Here is a 19,194-nt window from a genome sequence, read left to right as displayed (position 1 = left end):
GTGCACGCGGGGATGTCGACCACCTGGGTCGACATGAGATGACATTTCAATCATTTACCTGGGTCTTTGTTTGTAAACATTGGCATTTTTCTTATATGATGTTGAAATAAGATTCTTACAGGTGTTCGGCTTCAATAAGAATGCATATTGGAATCAATGGAAAAGCGCGAAAATAAATTCTTTTGGAATTGTTGAACATTGTAAAGTCGTTTTAGAGTAAAATCAGCAGTGATTCATATCGTTCGGGACTGTCAGTTTGAATATGAATATTAAACATCAATTTTCCCAGCAGCTGTTCTAGATTCTTTTTTTAAATAAGTCAGCTGTCAAAATAATGAAACTGGTATAACGCTCAGTTCTATTTTCTGCAGATTTGAACCACGAATGAATCACGAGATTTAAATATTTTTCAATTGTTGTGGCGTATGAATGCGTAATGTTTTCTACGGACCGATCCAATTTGCAATTACGGCGCTTTTCTTGGCAGCAACATAATAATTTAATTTATTTGAAAATTTGAAAAACATGAATGGAACACTGCTGAGGAAACCAGTGCAAATAATAGTTTTGAAAGCTGTGGTAATTAGTCTTCGATAATTATTTTTGAGTCAGGGGGGTAAACATATTGTGTATCCGGAATAAATTTATACCGCTTTTTATACCGAAGTTGGATTTTTCTCCAGATACAGGCATCTTTCCCAACTTCGGAAGTAGTGCGCTGGATTCCCCTAAAGATGCGCTAAACAACGCATCCATTAGTTTGACAGATAAAACTTCGGAAGAAAGTTCGGTTCGGAAGTCCGGACTTCCGAATTCTAAGTTGGTGCTACGCCGACAATATTCATCGCTCGGGGTTATTAAATTCTTGCAATGGTTAATGTCTGTGTCATTTATGAGGTCGATTCTAACTTGGGGTCAACTTCTTCAACTCTGCCTAAAGCGCAAACTAGGTTTAAGCTTATGGGTAAGCACTGCATAAAGAGTTATGCGGATATGAAGAAATTGGCTGTAAATCATATGTTGTCATTCCAAAAAAGTAGAACGTTGTATTAAATACACGATCGCAAATTGAACGTAGAACTACTTATCGTTCGATAGCTAGTGGATGTGAAATTCAATGATTTTGTGCATGTTCATAGCTGATGCAGATTGCCGAAATGAAGGCAATTTATTTTGAAGTGAAATTTGAACACTACCTGTCGAAATTAGATTTTTAATAGTTAAATGCATTGAAACAATTGTTTACAATAGTTGTTTAAAATCCTAGGGAGTTAACTGATCGATTCATACCAAAAGCTCCAGAATGCATCAAAAAACGGCTGAGTTAATGGCTCTTACTTCCTGACCTTTTTTCCTGACGGTCTCAAATTTGAAACAATGACCCCCCTCCCATTTCTTATCGATTCGAAAGACGTAATTCTACGTCAAATATCATATGTAAAGCTTCTGATTTGGTCCATAAAGATATTCAAAATTATAACATTTTAGCCGTTAATAAAACCGTATCAATGCTTACCTAGATTAATCTGAATTATGTGGAAACTTCACTTCTTCAAATCAATATCGCTAGTCAAGTTGAAAACCGAAATGGAGGAAAACCGAAATGGTCACATTTTAGAGAATTAGGCTCGGAATTAGGTTGAGTGCACAATTGTTCTTTGCAAAAAGCATCCCATGTTATCACATCTTGACTACAAGCTTTATTTCTTGGTAAAAAGGATCTTGAACATCATATGTGTTATTCCCAGTAAAATTCGAATGTGTGAACTTTGACATCAAGCTATACTATGTTATAATATAGCTCGTAGTCTTAACTAGATAGAATATTGGAGGTCTCAATACGAGTTAGTATTACTCCCCATAGAGTTAGGCCATCTTCGGAGTCTTGTTCTTCGTATTTGTAAGGATTAAAAAGTGGTACCATTTAAAAGCCCAAAATTGAAAGAAATTAAGATCAATATTAATTTGAAAATTCAGTTATACAGACAAGTTCAATCAAAACATTGTAGATAAGTAATTGTTTTAAAACTGGTTCGACTTTGGCCATCCGTTACGAGGATGCGCAAGATCAGAATTTATGTGAAAACTTACAAAGACCTTTATGATTATTAGATTTTTCAAACGGAATGGATAAATTTTTTGAACACTTCGAACACTTTTGAACACATTTTTTGAAAACTTCGATATAGTTAGTATGTCAATTGCAAGAAGCAGAAGCAGTCTTTTATATCTAGGAACATTCAATGCTAAAAATATCAATAAATTATCAAAGCCCTATTAAATGTAGTTAAATTACATTGAATGTTCAACGAGTCCAATAGAATTTAGTTTCGCATTTCTCCAATAATTCCAATATGCATTCTTATTGATGCCGAATGCCTGTTAGAATCTTATTTCAACATCATATAAGAAAAATGCCAATGTTTACAAACAAAGACCCAGGTAAATGATTGAAATGTCATCTCATGTCGACCCAGGTGGTCGACATCCCCGCGTGCACAGGCTAATTAGCGAACGACATTCGCTAGTTGGGGTGAGGTCGTGCCCCAATTAGCGAACGATCACTGTAGCGGTAATATTTAAATTTACTGTACTCGTGAAGTAAGTACAATAAAGATTTTTTTTCAACTGTGAAAAATCAACAATAAACGTATACAATAGGTTGTACTACAATCTATTGTATTTTAATGGATTATGCCATACATAAGGTATGTATACAAATGTATACATTTTTATCCGGGCCCCTATTGCGTTACGTAATATTTGAACAGAACCTAAAAACATATTTAAAATTAGCCACTCGGGCATTGTGCCAACATCATTTTGGGTTATTTAAACTTTCTTTTTGGCTAGATCCATGCATCTCATGGGATTTTATTAAATGAATCCATGTATTTAACGAATTTAACGTGTATGGCCTGTATGACGTTTTGATGGTTTTGATCTGTTTTGATGCGCTTTCAAAATGTTTGTATAGAATTTTATTTTATTTGTGTATCTTTTTAACATAATATAAAAATTAGGTACATAAAATAATTCGTGCTGCGATTCAGGTAAAAATCTTTTTTTAAATTAATAAAATATGTCACCCTGTCACATCGATCTTACAGAAATAAAATGGCATCGATTCAGGAGCGATTGCAGCTCAAGCGAGTTCCGCTTGACAAATGGTCCACGAAGGAAAAACTGTGCTTGGCTTCTGCCGTGGCCTGTAGTGGTGACCAAAACTGGATGTCGGTAAGTCGCTCGCTGAAGATGCTATGTGGTGCGAATCGTCCGGGAGATTGGTTTTCACAGAAATCCTGCGCCGCCCAGTACGGGAAGCTGTTGGAAAACGTAGAAACACCGAAACGAAAGAAGCGCACCGCTTCTGAGCGAGATGGAGTTGCTGCCGTGGAAACTCCCGGTGAATCCATATTACGGAAACTTACGCAAGAACGGGTAATTGAGCTGAAGAAGATAGTTCAAGACGAAACTCAGCAGTACACCAAAGTTAAGGAAGATATCATTCTGATCCAGAGTGGAGTCACGGATGAAAAAAAGCTGAGGGAAATGTGGAAGCAAATTCAAACGGAAAAAGCTCAGAAGGAAAAGGAACAGATTTTACATACTCAATGGTTGAAGGAACGAGAGGAAAAGAAGCTCGAACTGGAACGACAATGGCGTCCGTTGTATCCAAACTCGCCCAATTCATCTAAAACCCCAGGATCAGCTATCAAAATGAAAGAAGAAGTAGATGAAGATAGCCAAAGCTCCACAAAATCTGGAACTTCACCTTTGTTAACATCCTTGCTTAAAAGCCCTTCGGGAAATGCTTCCAGTAATCAAGCACTCTCAACACCAGTGAACGCTAGATCAGCAGCTTCTCCTACGATTACAAACTTGTTGACGGGAAGCTCGCCAGTTGCGATAAACATTCTCGCTAAAAATTTGTTTCCGGTAGCTGAAAATGATTCAAACATGACGCTTGAGGGAAGTAAAAGCTACCCTCAAGATAAACCACAAGTCCAGTTGAGTGTTCCTGAATCCAATGCGTACCAAGTTGCTCCAAATCTAACGAAGCTTTTGGACAACAGACAGCACGATGCGCCTGTCTCGATCCCACTTCCCACTCAAGAGTTTACAAAGATTAGTGAGAGTGCGTCCAAGCCCGAAGAAATGGATACGGATGACAATGTAGATCCCGCCAAAGATCTAATGGCAGTTTTCCAAGAGTTAATGCCGGAAGAGCTGGACGAAATCCTTAACGAAAATAACGGAATGATTTTGGAAGATGAGATTTTGGACAACGTTGTTGATTCGATCATGGAAGAGGATGAAGAAGGGTCAATAAAGGGAAAAGATCTGAATGCTTTGGAGGGCGCAAGTACTGCTACCGAACACAGCCTGGGTGTCGACAAAGGCAGGGAAAATTCAAAAAACTTCGATTCTGCTCCTGAGGTTGCGAAGGGAGCATATTTGAAACCGGCAGCCGCTGCGCCACCATCCCCACAACGTCACAACCCTTTTGAGGAGGATGCAGGCGTAGTAAAATCAGAGTACGCAGTATATGAACCTACAGAAAAGCTCACCGAAGATAAGTGCAGCACTAATGCGCATGATTCTGAAGGTAAGCTTTTTTTTATTAATATTTATTGTTTTAATCAATATTACAACACAAAATAATGAACCATCACAATAATGTAAATTGATGTAAATTTTACGTCGTTTTGCAACTTATATAGATTTTATCATTTTAGGATCCCTAAAAATGCCTGTAAATAATGAGGCAGAGGAAGGCACAAAGTCAACGACAGAAAAAGAGACGGAAGCTTCTCCTATTTCTGAGGAAGACAGCAGTAGCAGCTGCAATCCCATTAACCTTCCATCTAGCGAAGAAAATAAAGAATCTAACGATAGCGAAATTGAAGGGGCTGATTGCAGTCAACAAGCCGACGAAATAACCACAACAACTAAGGCAGAGCCAGTAGAATATCCTTGTGAGCAGCATCCTGACTTAATGGATACTGATTCTCTTGATGTTAAGTCCACAGCTGCCGAAACAGTACTTAATGCAGAAACTAAATATGAAGAAAACACTGAATCAAGCATGGATGATAACAAAAAAGATCCTACCGCAGTAGAGAGCAAGCCACAACCAGAGCCGAAGACTCTAACCAGTGAGGAAGAAGCTGCCCGAGCCAAGAAAGAAGCACTCGAAAAACTTGCCGCCGAATACGATTTCAAAGACGACGAAGAGCCAATCGTTCCACTGTCGATACAAAAATCAAAAGAAGAAAAACATGTTCCCGAAGAGGACGTTAACATGGATACACAGGATCCCCTTGAAACGGTAGAAAGCCCGGGGGAAACAGAACAGAAAAAGCTAGACGACGCCGTAGTTACAGTAACAGATACAGACGATGATTCCTTGATCGAAATGAAAATATCCAAAACTAAACGGGATTACTCCCGACGTCGCACTGTCGAGGACCTGTGCAAGCCAAAAGAAGATCCATTGGCTACTCCAAAAAACGAAGAAACTGAAGGAAGATCGCTGAGGAGACTACGCGATCGTTCGGAAAGCCCATTCGTTTCGTTGGACGACGATCCCAATGATAAAATGAAGCGAAGTTACTCGTCAACGCCAGTGATGGATTCGATACCCAGCTCTCCCGCTTCCAGCGAGGATCGTGAATATCGAGCCTGGAAGAAGGCTATAATGTCCATACTCACAAAAATATCTTCTTCCCGTCAAGCGGTGGCATTTCTGAAACCTTTACCAGAAGATCAAACAGCAGACATCATCTATCGTCCGATGGACATTTCGACCATTAAGAGGAACGTCGAAAATGGAATAATTAGATCGAGTGCCGAATTTCAGCGTGATGTCATGCTGATTCACGCCAACGCAATGATTCTGAACAAGCCGGAGCTCTGCTGTCCGAAAACAGCCAACTATGTAGTAACGGATTGCATTGCTCTTATGGAATCGGTTCCGGAAACCAGCAGAAATCAGCGCGAAAAAGAACCGGAAAGTCGTGCAAGTAGTGCAAATAAACGTTCTTCTAGGAAGGGAACTACCAGAAGTTCATCTTCAAGTGTTCGCAATTAGATAACAAGTTTACATTGAAATACCCTAACGTACGTCTTGAAATAATAATAATTGATAGGTATCCCCTGCAGAAGGATACAATAAACATTTGGAAAAAAAGTTTTATCTTCGAATTCCATTATATATTCGTTCCAATACACCCAATTGAGTCAATTAGGGGAAACCGCCAAATGTTGAACGGCTAATTTTGTCGCCTATTGTTGAACTCCCATAAGAAATGCACGTGCGTTCAACAATAGGCGAAGAAATTAGCCGTTCAACATTTGGCGAATTACCCTAGTGATGTAGTTCCGGGTGAACCAACGTAGTGCATAGGGTCTCAGAGAAGGCTGCAGGATGTCGGAGCTTTCGCAAATTGGGAATTTAGTGAGTTTGAACGCGTTATGAAAAAACGGTCCATGGAGCAATGTCCAAAATTGATAAGTTCTCAATTGGTTTTTGCCATTCGCATACCGTGGAGGTACCATATTTGACTCAGTTAAGAAAATTTTAAAAGAAATAATTATTTCAAATATAATTGCAAAATGCATTCGCTCAATATTCTGCATAACAAGCTTTCTACTATTATACAATGTGTACAAATAATGAAACTTCGAAATATAAGTTTATTATACTTAGTTTTTTAATCTGTTTTCATGTGGTACTTGAGGTGCCCAACATGACGCACTAATTACAGCATCCGTTCGCTAACTGGGCTAAAACACCAGCCCAGTTAACGAACGCCGCTTTTTAACTGGGCTGACGAGGGAATTCACGATGCATTGTTGTGATCGTGTTTTACATGAAGCTTAAAGAATATGCCATTTAGAGTCCCCTCGTCAACGAGTCTTTGTTGTTGTTTTTTGACGGATAACTGCTTTTTAACTGGGCTTTGGCCCAGTTAGCGAACGCCCAGTTAAAAAACAGTCCAGTTAAAACGCGCCCAGTTAGCGAACTGTTGCTGTATAGGGTTAGGCGGGGCAAGATGGGTCAGGGCCGGTTATGAGAATCGTCTTCTTATCTTATTATTGGCATTACATCCCCACATTGGGACAGAGCCGCTTCGCAGCTTAGTATTCATTGAGCACTTCCATAGCTATTAACTGCACGGTTTAAAAGCCAGGTTACCATTTTTGCATACGTATATCATGAGGCTAACACGATGATACTTTTATGCACAGCGAAGTCGAGACAATTTCCAATCCGAAAATTGCCTAGACCGGCACTGGGAATCGAACCCAGCCACCTTCAGCATGGGCTTGCTTTGTAACCGCGCGTCTTACTGCACGGCTAAGGAGGGCTGTATACATTTTATTGGGGAGATTATGACTTAGTAAGAGGAATACTTTGATTCTACTATATTGTCACTCGATTTGATGATAAAATTTATTTTTGGTAGAGTGTGGCAAGGTAAAATATTCTTCAGCATTGTTTCTTATGCGAGACACACTTATTATAAAACGTGTAAACTCGTCGAGCAATCTAATATTTAAACATTGTTAGTAATATAGTGAAAGTAAGTTGTGGCGTCCACCCGACGATACGCACCTACCATATGAACATCGTGCTGTATCAACATCGACTCATTCGATATACGATGACGTCCACGTCATGCGAATGGAATGACATATAGAGATTACCTTTGCACCTCGAATTGTAGTGGAAACAAAGAAGCGTGAATGCTGAATCATATGAATTATCCTAAAAATAGAAATTTGGCCCTTTCATAATTATCTTTATTAGTTTGTTGAGCAGTTAGGAGGTTTAACAGTTTGTTTTTTGCAAGTGTAGAGAGGTAAATAGAATCAATGGTTGTGCTAACTCACTGAAATCTAAATGTAAACTTTCCCAGCAGATTGCACATTCCAGGCCGTTATTCATACAGTCTCCTTTATAAAAATTTGTTATTCTAAAAAGGTAAGCAGTATACATTTAAAGCGAATTCCTTCTAAATCGAAGACCGAAGAGAACTAAATTTGCTGTAACGCTCGTTTAGAAACCAACCCCTATTTGAAAGGAGTACCGCGTAGAATACTGCAGTTAAACGAGTATAGGAGGCACTAAACGTAAGAGTGATAGGTACTAAAGCGTGAACTTATATGAAACTCTAATAATTTCTATTAATACACACAGAAAATTTTAACTAACTGTAAATTCATTTTTTCGGAAGACGCTTCCTCTAGTTGGCACGGCCAACATAAGTAATGTAGGCGATGTTGTACTAACTGCGTTGAAATAAATAAATTTGATCGAAAATTAGACATTCTAACTATAGATAGTAGAATCTATAGATGAGCGAAAGCATGGCTGAGTCGTTTTTTTTGCCCGTGCACACGCGCATATGACGTCACATCCCTTAACGTTTCCATTGAAATCGTGACGTCATGCTCGTTTGGAGACACGTTTGACAGTTCGTTTGGAGACACAGGATTTATCTTCGCTTATCTATATATTCCACTATCTATAATTCTAACTTACTTGATACTTGATGGGCTACAGCTCTTCGTTAAACCTACGCCGAATGGAGTATCCTTCTCCACTGGACTCGATCCTGGGCCAATCGCTTCCAGTCGCCCTTAACGTTGGGCGCCCTCAGGTCCTCTTCAACTGCAAAAAGCGGTGTCTGCCGTGTTGAATAAGTTTAATAATATCCAGCCCTTTATACACCTGGTACAATTCGTGGTTCATGCGGCGCCGCCATATACCGTTCTCCTGTTTACCGCCGAATACCTTATGCTCACTCCGAACACTCCGAAAGCTCTCCGATCAGCCTCCTTTATCGTCCATGTTTCATGGCCGTATAAAGCCACCGGAAGAATCAGAGTAGTATACAGCGCGAGTTTTGTTTTCGTTTGCAGACTACGGGACTTAATCTGGTTACGAAGTCCGTAATAAGCCTTATTTTCAGCTGCAATACGCCTTTTCACCTCGCGGGAATCATCATTATCGCACGTCACTAATGTTCCAAGATACACAAATTCTTCTACCACTTCAAACTTTTCACCAGCACCATTTCGCTACCACCACCACTATAATGAACCCACGTTGACAGCCAGCGACCATATACTTCGTTTTGCTGGTGTTGATCGTGAGTCCAATCCTCGCTGTCTCCCTCTTAAAAGGCACAAAAGCCTGTTCCACGGCACGGCGATCAATCCCGATAATATCGATATCGTCCGCAAATCCCAGGAGCATATGCGATTTTGAGATAATGGTACCGCTTTTTTGCACACCAGCCATCCTAATCGCTCCCTCGAGCGCTATATTGAACAGAAGATTCGATACTGCATCACCCTGATTTAATCCATCTATGGTAACAAATGACGTCAATATTTCATCCGCAACTCTTACACTTGATTTCGATCCGTCCAACGTTATACGAATCGCCGTATCAGTTTCGCCGGAAAACCATGTTCAAGCATAATTTGCCATAATTCATTCCGTTTTACTGAATCGTACGTCGCCTTGAAATCAATACACAGACGATGTGTCTGCAAGTTGTACTCCCGCAATTTATCAAGGACTAGTCGACCCAGCAGACGTTGTACTGCATAGTAGGCGAAAATGCGCGTTGTGAACAGCTCATGCAAATTTTCCATACGAATCTTTAGTTTAGTTTTTCACGATTTATTCAACTTAATTTTTGCTCAACTAAATATTATATAAACCCGTCGGAAACTATAACGAGCCTAACTGCTGAAGAAATCAAGAAAATCCATCCAGCCGTTTTCGAGTTATGCGGATAAGAACACAGACCATTTCATTTTTATTACAGTCACTCTCAAAATTGAGCGTACAGTATGGATTAGTTGACTACATTAAAAAATTTCAAAGGAAATTAAATGGTTAGCTCGGTTGTTTTTAATGCATTTCAATATTCATCCCTTCCTTCAATGTATGCGTACATAAAATTGTTGAAATTTTTTCTCTAAAGTCTAAAGTTTTTCTCTAAAGTCTCTATTAGATGTGACAAAATTGAGCGTACAGCTAATGTTTTTCTATAAAATTTCTTATTATAAACACGATTAATGTATTTTAATATTGTTTTTTCATGATTATATTTATAATAATAAACATCCGCTACTTAAACATTCAATGTTTTGAAATTAAACCATGTTTTAATCAAAATGGTGAACATTGAAGGAAGGAATGAATATTGAAATGCATTAAAAACAACCGAGCCAACAATTAAATTTCCTTTGGAATTTTCGAATATATTCATCTAATCCATGCTGTACGCTCAATTTTGAGAGTGACTGTATATAGATTTGTCTCAGGGTAAACATTTTTTTTTTTTTTTTTTTTTTTTTGTCTTTATTATCGAGACTTTCAGCCCGAGGCTGGCTCGTCTCGTAATGGTAAACATTTGATCCGTCGTTGATCGTTGACCTGCTTGGTATTCGCCGACGAAGGACTCTTCAAGCGGTCTCAATCTGTTGAGCAGAATACGGGACATAATTTTGTACGCCGAATTAAGGAGGGTTATTCCTCGGTAATTAGCACACTTCAGTCTGCGCCCTTTCTTAACCCTTTATAAGGCAGTGGCAACTATATTGCCACCAACAAATAATATGTTTTTCTATTTATTAACAAGAGCTCTACTTATTATTTCACATGTAGTGACTTTATTTGCTTCCTATAGTAACCCCCCAGATGAATTTGAGCCATAAAAAAATTGAAATGTCAATTTGAGAACAGTTTTTTTTTACGAACAGATCGTAAGTTTCGAGTGGAAGAAGGATTTTCAGTTATAATTCGTTAAAAAAAACGACAAAGATATATTTTTCCCGTTATTATTAATTATTTTGAATCTCCTGTGTTAAATTATTACGTGATTAGCGTGAAAAAAGCTTTGCCTTTCTGTATATTTGGTTTTTGAATTTTTGACGAAATTGTGTTTTTTCCCAAGGGTCCCCCCCTGGGGGAAAAAAAGCGAAATTTTTTTTTTCACTTTTAATGCGTTTTCTGACTAGGACTCTTCACCAAAAAATGTAACGTACCTTGATTTGACTGGTTCTACGTAAAACCAAATTTTTAAAAATCTTTTTATATTTTTGTTGTTGCCTGTTTTTCCGCTTGCCGGGCAGTGGCAACTATATTGCCACCAATGTTGTCCCGCTTCGCGGGCAGTGGCAACTATATTGCCACCAATGTTTTACCGCTTGGCGGGCAGTGGCAACTATATTGCCGCCAATTTTTCAATGTTTCTGAACTGTTTAATGTATAACAAACATACATTTGTGTTTAATACCATGTCAACATTGTGTCCTATTGTTGTTTTTGTTAATTTATTGTTTAGATTCGTCTGCCTTATAAAGGGTTAAAGAGAGGGCAAATAAGGCCGTCAAACCAGCTAGCAGGCATTTCCTCGTCTTCCCATATTTACGACATAATATGGTGCAGAACTTCATAAAGCTGCTCACTGCCATGTTTGAGAAGTTCAGCCGGGAGCTGGTCCTTCCCGCAGCCTTATTGTTTTTCAGTTCTTTAACCGCTTTTTTAACCTCATCTAGTGCAGGCACAGCTTGTCCATCGTCACTAATATTTATTCTGCTCACCGATGCACCGTCACTTCCACTATTCAACAAAGTCTCGAAGTGTTGCTTCCACCTGGCAGCCACTTCGGTTTTATCTGTCAGCAAATTCCCTTGTTGGTCGTTGCACATGACAGGAGATGGCGCACGCCATTGACAGACTCATAGAACCTCCGCATATCGTTCTGCTCAATTTTTTCCTGCGCCTCGCTAATCACTTGTTCTTCATATTTTTTCTTCTTTCTGCGGTGGGTTCGTTTTTCGGCTGCTCTTGCTTCCTTGTACCGATCTCTATTCGATCGGGTACCCTACACCAACATCCGGCTTCTGGCAACGTTCTTCTCGTCTGTCACTCTCTGACACTCCACATCGAACCAACCCGTCCTGGGTAGCCTCTGTGCAGTGCCTACCACTTATCGTGCTGTTGTGCTCACCGCTCCATGGATCGACTCCCGTAGATCGTTGATGTTGTCGCTAACGTTGATTGCACTTATCCGTTCGTCGAGCTTCTGGCGGTACTCAACCGATACTCCTTCCGCCGACAATCGCTGGATATTGTAACGCATCGTTCGCTATGATCTTTTGTTCGATACAGTTGGTTGACAACCGTGATCGAATTTTACTGACAACGAGGTACCGTGCACGCACCTAACTTTGCGCAGCTCCTAACTTTGCGCAGTTTGCGGTTATTTTTGTTATAGAATGCGTGTAAATCGGAATTCGAAATATAATTACAACTGATCAGAACAATATACATGTTATTATAACAGTGCATGCATTTTGCCGCTGTTAAATGACACATTTTTCCATTTTATTAGTTGGCGTGTTCTTAGCACACTTGGCTAGTAACGGTCTACCCGAAAAACTGTATTTTTTGTAAATTTTTACATTCGGTGACAACGATTACACATGGATCCAATAATTATAATATTATTGAAGCCATCTCATGAGAATTTGGTTTGTTATTTATATTTTTCGTTAAAATATATTATGCGCAATGTTAGGAACCATTTTTCAATAAAGTGTACCTAATTTTGAGCACAACTCGTATTTCTTCGATATTTTCAACATTTATGATATACCTCATCGGAAAAGGGTTTGCGCAAAAAAGAAATTTGTTTAGCTGTGGTCGTATGGGAGAACGTATATTTTTGCATTTTTACAACTAGAGGTTTCAGTTCATCGTAAACCAAGTGGCACATTGCGTTAAAGTATAACCCAAAGGATGCCGAAAAACTTTGCTGAAGAAGGCACGTTGCTGGAACGTCCACGAAAAAAGTTATAACGCTTCGAACATTGAGTGTTCAAACCATATGCAAAAAATCGTTTATTCTGCCAGCACTGCCGTATTACGTAAACCAATAATTTAACTGAGTGTTATTTCAAAATAATTGATCTTATCAAGCTCTATCTGGTAAAAGGGCGAATGTCGCAAGAGAGGATTCTCTTCGTCGACTTCCCCTCTTTTAAATAAAAGTGACAAGCAGTGGATTTCATCGCGGTTTATCACCTCAGAATGCAAGTTTTCAATGTTTTTTTTCGTTCTGAGGGGAAAAACCGCAACGAAATCATCCGCTTGTCACTTTAATTTAAAAGAGGGGAAGTCGGCGAAGAGAATTCTCTCTTGCGACATTCGCCCTTATTCCAGATAGAGCTTGATATAAGGCCTTAGAGCTAATATCAAGCTCTATCTGGAATAAGGGCGAATGTCGCAAGAGAGAATTCTCTTCACCGACTTCCCCTCTTTTAATTTAAAGTGACAAGCAGATGATTTCTTTACGGTTTCTCCCCTCAGAGCGAAAGAAAACAATGAAAACTTGCATCCTGAGGTGATAAATCGCGATGAAATCCTCTGCTTGTCACTTTTATTTAAAAGAGGGGAAGTCGACGAAGAGAATCCTCTCTTGCGACATTCGCCCTTTTACCAGATAGAGCTTGATATGAGCTATCCGAAATTATTTCACAAAGAAAAAAAATCCGGCAAGCAGGAAGATGGGTTTTGCCCTTCGATAATCATAGGTTGTCCGGTAGTGCTGGCAGAAACATTGATTTCTTGCATATGGTTTGAACAATCAATTTTCAAAACGTAATAACATTTTTTGTAGACCTTCCAGCTACGTGCCTTCTTCGGCAAAGTCTTTCGGCATCTTCCAGACTATATGCTAACGTATTGAGTCACGTGATTGATGATAAAGCCGCTGTGAGCAAAAATGTAAAAAAGTACGTTTTCCCATACTAATCTCCATGTAAATTCAAAACGCGATGCGGCATGCGAGGTTGCAACCAATCGAGCCCATATTTTGCACAGTTGATTGGGGTCCCAAAACGATTCAGAAAAACCTTGATCTCACTTGATCGGACGAAGTTTGCGTTTTTTCATACAACTGCGCCCCACTCTACTGTATATGCACCAACAGACGAGAAAACATACTAAGTACGTCGAATCATAAGAAAATAAAGCCGGGCATCCTCATTTTTTCAAACATGCTTATATATACAAATGGAATGAACATGATTTGTATTTGTATTTGTATTTATTACATTCAACTGATCACTGTTGATCTTATTGAACTACTTAAATCTATTTCGACAGCAATAAACAATGCACAATATTTACACGGAATTCATGATAAGAATAAAACAACCATAAACAACAATTGGCAATAAAATAAGACATTCATCATCACATCTTAATACATACAACGATAAATAAAAAAAAGAATCATCACATTACACATTGACTAAGCACTTATTTCACAATTAAGGTTTCCATGTTTCATTTAAATGGCTTTTAAATTCCCGAAACTTAATCCCTTTAGGCCAAGTAGAAGCATTAAGTGCTGCTGTTTTCAGATTCGAACTCAAAACAATCTTAAACGATAAATAATCAACTGAGTCGATATCTTTCCATTTAGGAAGTAGCCTAATTACGTTTCTACAAGAAGACAGCGGAGTACCTAGCGTACGTGATAACATCAATCTAACATCATTTTCCGTAGCACTTTTATCTATATTGGACAAATATAACGAGAATTTTTCACTCTCACTTTCCGCTTGTGGTGAACTGCAAGAGGCCTCGTCGATGCATTGGATGTTGAGCGGCGAAACAGGAGTTGAATGACGATGCGTTGGTACTGGATTTCGACTCTTAACGAACTCAGCAAGTGTCTGCGCAATGTTGGCCACTGTGTGCTTTAAATCCTTCAGCTCATCTTCCATCGACGGTTCGGTGCAAGTAGCGACATCGGCAGTTGATCGTTCTCTCATTCTGCAGAATGACGCCATACACGGATCACACATCCAAATGATATTCTTCGATAAGGCAAAGGCACACAGAGCAGCCTCTGTTACACCAACACAGCCGGCGTGAAACCATTTCGCACACTTTCCTTCGCACACTGTACTGAGATCATTATCGTGGATGACTGAAGAGCATTTCTCGCAAACCTTTGACATTATTGTGCAAAATGAATGGCGGACACAGCAATAAGACAGTTACAGTTTTTCACGAATTACTGTTTACAACTTTCACTGGCAGTCAGTTCCATATATCGCAGAGATGAAACAAATATTGATGCTTGAATGAAAATCCGTGTTTATATTTTCGGTTAGTTTTACGCATAAAACTCAATGTTTTAAAACGCAGCGATAAGCAACGCGACGGCAAAGTGCAACGCAAACACATTTGTAATAGTACACGTAAAAAAATAACCTTATATGTTTTGGCAAAAAACCATTCGAAAATACTTATACTCTTCATTATGCCACCTGATGAATGATCCCATACCAAAAAGCTAATAACATTCATAAGTTAATGAAAAGTATAAGATTTAGAATGTATGTGACTAATGTGATGTATAAGTTTTTTCTTATACATATCATTGAGCGCCTGCTTTGGCAAAAAAGTATTAGAAATCTTAATAATAAATAACATTAATTTTTTTTACGTGTAGTATTAGTTGAAAAAATAAAATTTGTATGAAAAAATGTATGATAGACGCTTGCTCCGTGTTACAAATTTTCCAAGTTATATGCGCAAGGTTAGGTGTATAATATAGGGTCTCCTTTGTAGTTCAATTTATTATTTACTAGTTGACCCGGCAGACGTTGTCCTGCATAGTAGGCGGAAATGCGCGCTGTGAACTGCCCATGGGAAATTTCCATACAAATCTTCATTTTAGTATTTCATGATTTACTCAACTTAACTAATGATTTTCCACAGAGGAAATATCATATAAACCCGTCGGAAACTATTACGAATGTAACTGCTGAAGGAATGAAGACAATCCATCCAGTCGTTTTTGAGTTATGCGGATACGAACACAGACCATTTCATTTTTATTATATAGATTGTAAATTTTTGTACCAAATTTAGTTCTCAAACAGTAATATGATAATAATACTACAGCATGGAAACTATTTCAGGCGGATAGCTACTTTCTATAAGTTGTAAAATTTGATTTAATTTTGCATTTCCTTAACTGCGCAAAGTATGGTGCGTGCACGGTAGTGATCAGAGTCAATGTTCGGACCTCTGAATGGCCGCACATCGATAACATCCGAAAAATGGCGCCCATCCACCAGAACATGGTCTATCTTCACCATTTGGGTGTCTCCAGGTGTGCTTTCGGATATTCTTTCGTGTAAATTAGGTGTTACTGATGGCCATCCCTCTGGCAGCAGCGAAATTTACTAGCCGTAAGTAGGCCGTTGTCATTGGTAGCGGAGTGAAGGCTCTCCCTACCAATTATGGGACGGAAAAAGTCCTCTCTACCGACCTAGCGTTAGCGTCTCCGATAACAATTTTCACGTCATGCTTTGGGCACTCTCCATAGGCTGTATCAAGACATTCATAAAACGTGTCCTTCACGTCGTCGGATTTATCGTTTGTCGGTGCGTAAACGTTGATTAGTCTGTAATTGAAGAATCCTCAACACACAGATTCGTTCGCTAATGGGATTCCAACGCATCACTCGCTTCATCTGCTTGCCCATCACTACGAAACCAACTCCATGCTCTGCTTTTCCGGCGCCGCTGTGATAGATGTTATACTTGAATGCAGTGTTGGTCGTGGCTCGGAATTCACGTTCTCTGGATCGGACCATCGGAGGCCATCGGACTTCTTGAATAGCGGCCACGTTCACTACAACCTTCTGCAGTTCACGAGCCAGAAGGCTCACTCGTCCAGACATTCCAGGTACCGAGTTTCCAATCATAGTTGCCGGGTCGGTTGCCAAAAATAACGTTCTCTTTTTCTTCTATCTCCATTTTTCGTGGTATTTGAGAGGCTTCAGTAAGCTACCTTACCGGGGTCGCGATACTTACATCGCGCTGGTGGGGCTGCCACCTTAGGTATAGCTGACGCGATACAGCATTTCGTTGATCAGCCGTTTTGTACCAGGCAGACGCTGTTTGAGCCGCACCTCCTGGTGAACAGACGTTCGAGACGTACCTTCTCACTCTAGCTGATGTCAAAAGGACAACAGTGCCCAGGCTGCACTACCAGCTAAGTACACAACCCTTAGCTGGCGGTCTTTTGTCATCGGACGACCCGTGGAAGCGTGAGATAGGAACTTGTGGGGACCAGAGCTCTGTTGGGCGCTCCTTCCTTGATGTCGACCCACCATTTTGCAGCCCTAGACATTCTAACATGAACTTGTAAATGAAGCAAGATGGGTCAGAATGTCTCAGGTCAGAATATACGTCTATATAGAATATAGTTCGTATTCAAAACATATTTTCCATTATTGATTTAATCATTTTAAGGTTACTTTTAAGTATAGTGTTAACTGTTAGTGATGCTAATTTGTTAATAAAAAATGTAAGGAGATCGAAGTATGCTGCGTTGGTGACAACACGCAATAATTTTTGCTCCCGTCATTTTTTTTCTTTGAAAAATTCACCTACTGAAACTGAATTTTAAGCAACACGACAACACGAGCAAGCGACACCGGAAGTGAAAGTGTTTTCTTTCTGTGAGCAAAGTGTATTCTGGTTTGTGCAAAGAGATCTAATACTAGTGTGATGGAGCGATGAAGAAGGAATAACGGAAGCATGAAAGCAGCAGCGCCTCCTGCTCGTCGGATACCTTGCTTCAAATTAGGTAATCAAGTAATCGTCGGAACAAAGACGAGGACACTGCATTTTGTGAGGAAAATGTATAGGTACAAGCTCGAGAACAGCCAGCGAGCAGTTCAATGACGTGGGTGAAGCTATAGTAGCGGTGACTGCTAAGAAGAAATAGAAGAAGTCAAGAAATCGAAATATCGTGCTCATCCAGAGGGACGTCGATAAAATGACGAAACGGAATGGAGATTTGGTGAGGTTTTTTCAATATAATAATTGCTGATATTCGCGTACCTGAAAGTTGGAAATGCACTCCCACATATATTTATCAATAGAATAGTCGTAGAAACATGATTCATATTCAAATGGACACAGCTCGAAAGCTGAACAAATATCTGTCTTTGTGTATGTATGATGTGCTACTTTCGATGAGGGAAATATTAGAAAATATTATTACGAGTTTTTTAGTGGAATGTTTTCACTTGTCATAAGACGAGTTAACTCTGGGCACTTGATTGTACTCGATTGTATTGTACTTGACTCGATTCAGTCACTGTCTAGTACGAGACACTGAAGATGTCCTGGTTGTTGGAATTTTATGACAAGGAAGAAAAAAAATCTTAGTTTGATACTATTACTTTAATTTACCAATAATGAAAACAGTTTGGATTCGATATTTTTTAGATTTGTGAGTTGTGTTGAAAAGGATGTGTGAATGGATTTGGATTAGATCGTAATTGAATTTGGTTTGAAAGTTTTCATCGATTTTAGATTTCCTTGGCATAAATACTAAAAAAACTGAATTTGACATTAGCACATGCGGGGAGGGGTTTTCCATATATGATTCTTCTCTTCTCGTTTCAGAGAGCGAGTAATGGCGCTTAAACCTAGGCTTATTAGCCAGGGCAAGTCTAATACCTTGTCCTATCCCAGGAAGTTAAACATCTAGGAAAACGGAGTGACATAAATTTCTTAGCATGGTCACTCCCAACGTTTGAAAAAACTTATCATATCATTTGCTTATGATGATATTCCAAAACTAAATTCCCTACCAACCATCCAACTCCTTGACATCTATGAGGGCGTCGGTGAGTCGCTGGCCTCTCACTAAGGGGCCATCCACAAAGTACGTCACGCTCCTTGGGGGGAGGGAGGGTTCCGAGCAGCGTGACGACTCATACACAAATTTTAGAAGTTTAATACAACAAGTGTGACGAAGGGGGGAGGGGGGGTTGAAAATCGCCAAATTTTGCGTGACGTACTTTATGGATCTTCCCTAAGTAGATGTCATATCATCATTTCCTTCCCTTCCCTAGTAACGGAGAAAATGGGCGTGGCCGGCAATGGTAGTTTTCATGATTTACTATTTTGGACCTCCAATTGGGTTGCTATTAATTCCCAAATAGTAATCCATAAGCAGTTGGGGTAAGAAAGTTAAAGAATATACATGACAGCTATCAGTATGCAATCTACGAAATACTCCGTTACAACGCAACGCAACGCAACGCTAATTTGTTAATA

General features: G+C 39.4%; 2 protein-coding genes across 3 annotated transcripts in view; both read left to right on the top strand.

Annotated features, from left to right (window-relative positions):
* Positions 1–2,896: 2,896 nt before the first annotated feature.
* Positions 2,897–8,329, top strand: LOC134220096 (bromodomain-containing protein 8). Of its 2 annotated transcripts, XR_009981762.1 has the most exons (4): positions 2,897–3,053; positions 3,111–4,609; positions 4,740–7,868; positions 7,929–8,329. XR_009981762.1 is itself a non-coding variant. In XM_062699072.1 (3 exons), exons 2-3 carry the CDS (start codon positions 3,118–3,120, stop codon positions 6,092–6,094), a joined length of 2,847 nt encoding a protein of 948 aa, XP_062555056.1. In that variant the 5' UTR covers positions 2,897–3,053; positions 3,111–3,117; the 3' UTR covers positions 6,095–8,329. The 2 variants fall into 2 exon arrangements, 1 of the variants encoding a protein (XP_062555056.1); XM_062699072.1 differs by having other exon boundaries at positions 4,740–8,329.
* LOC134220097 (uncharacterized) overlaps positions 7,899–19,194 on the top strand; it is a 32,670-nt gene continuing 21,374 nt past the window's right edge. Inside the window, exon 1 of the mRNA XM_062699075.1 lies at positions 7,899–7,990. The gene's annotated coding sequence lies outside the window, so the exon portion shown is untranslated. The remainder of the gene's footprint in view (positions 7,991–19,194) is intronic.

Source organism: Armigeres subalbatus, chromosome 3 (assembly GCF_024139115.2).
Source record: "Armigeres subalbatus isolate Guangzhou_Male chromosome 3, GZ_Asu_2, whole genome shotgun sequence".
Classification (NCBI taxonomy): domain Eukaryota; kingdom Metazoa; phylum Arthropoda; class Insecta; order Diptera; family Culicidae; genus Armigeres; species Armigeres subalbatus.
This window is presented reverse-complemented; position numbering and strand designations above follow the sequence as displayed.

Bases quoted from the DNA above. Each gene is read 5' to 3' on its own strand.
- LOC134220096 (XM_062699072.1), top strand. From the start codon at position 3,118: ATGGCATCGATTCAGGAGCGATTGCAGCTCAAGCGAGTTCCGCTTGAC. The intron at 4,610-4,739 runs GTAAGCTTTTTT...TTATCATTTTAG, and splicing joins TAATGCGCATGATTCTGAAG to GATCCCTAAAAATGCCTGTA.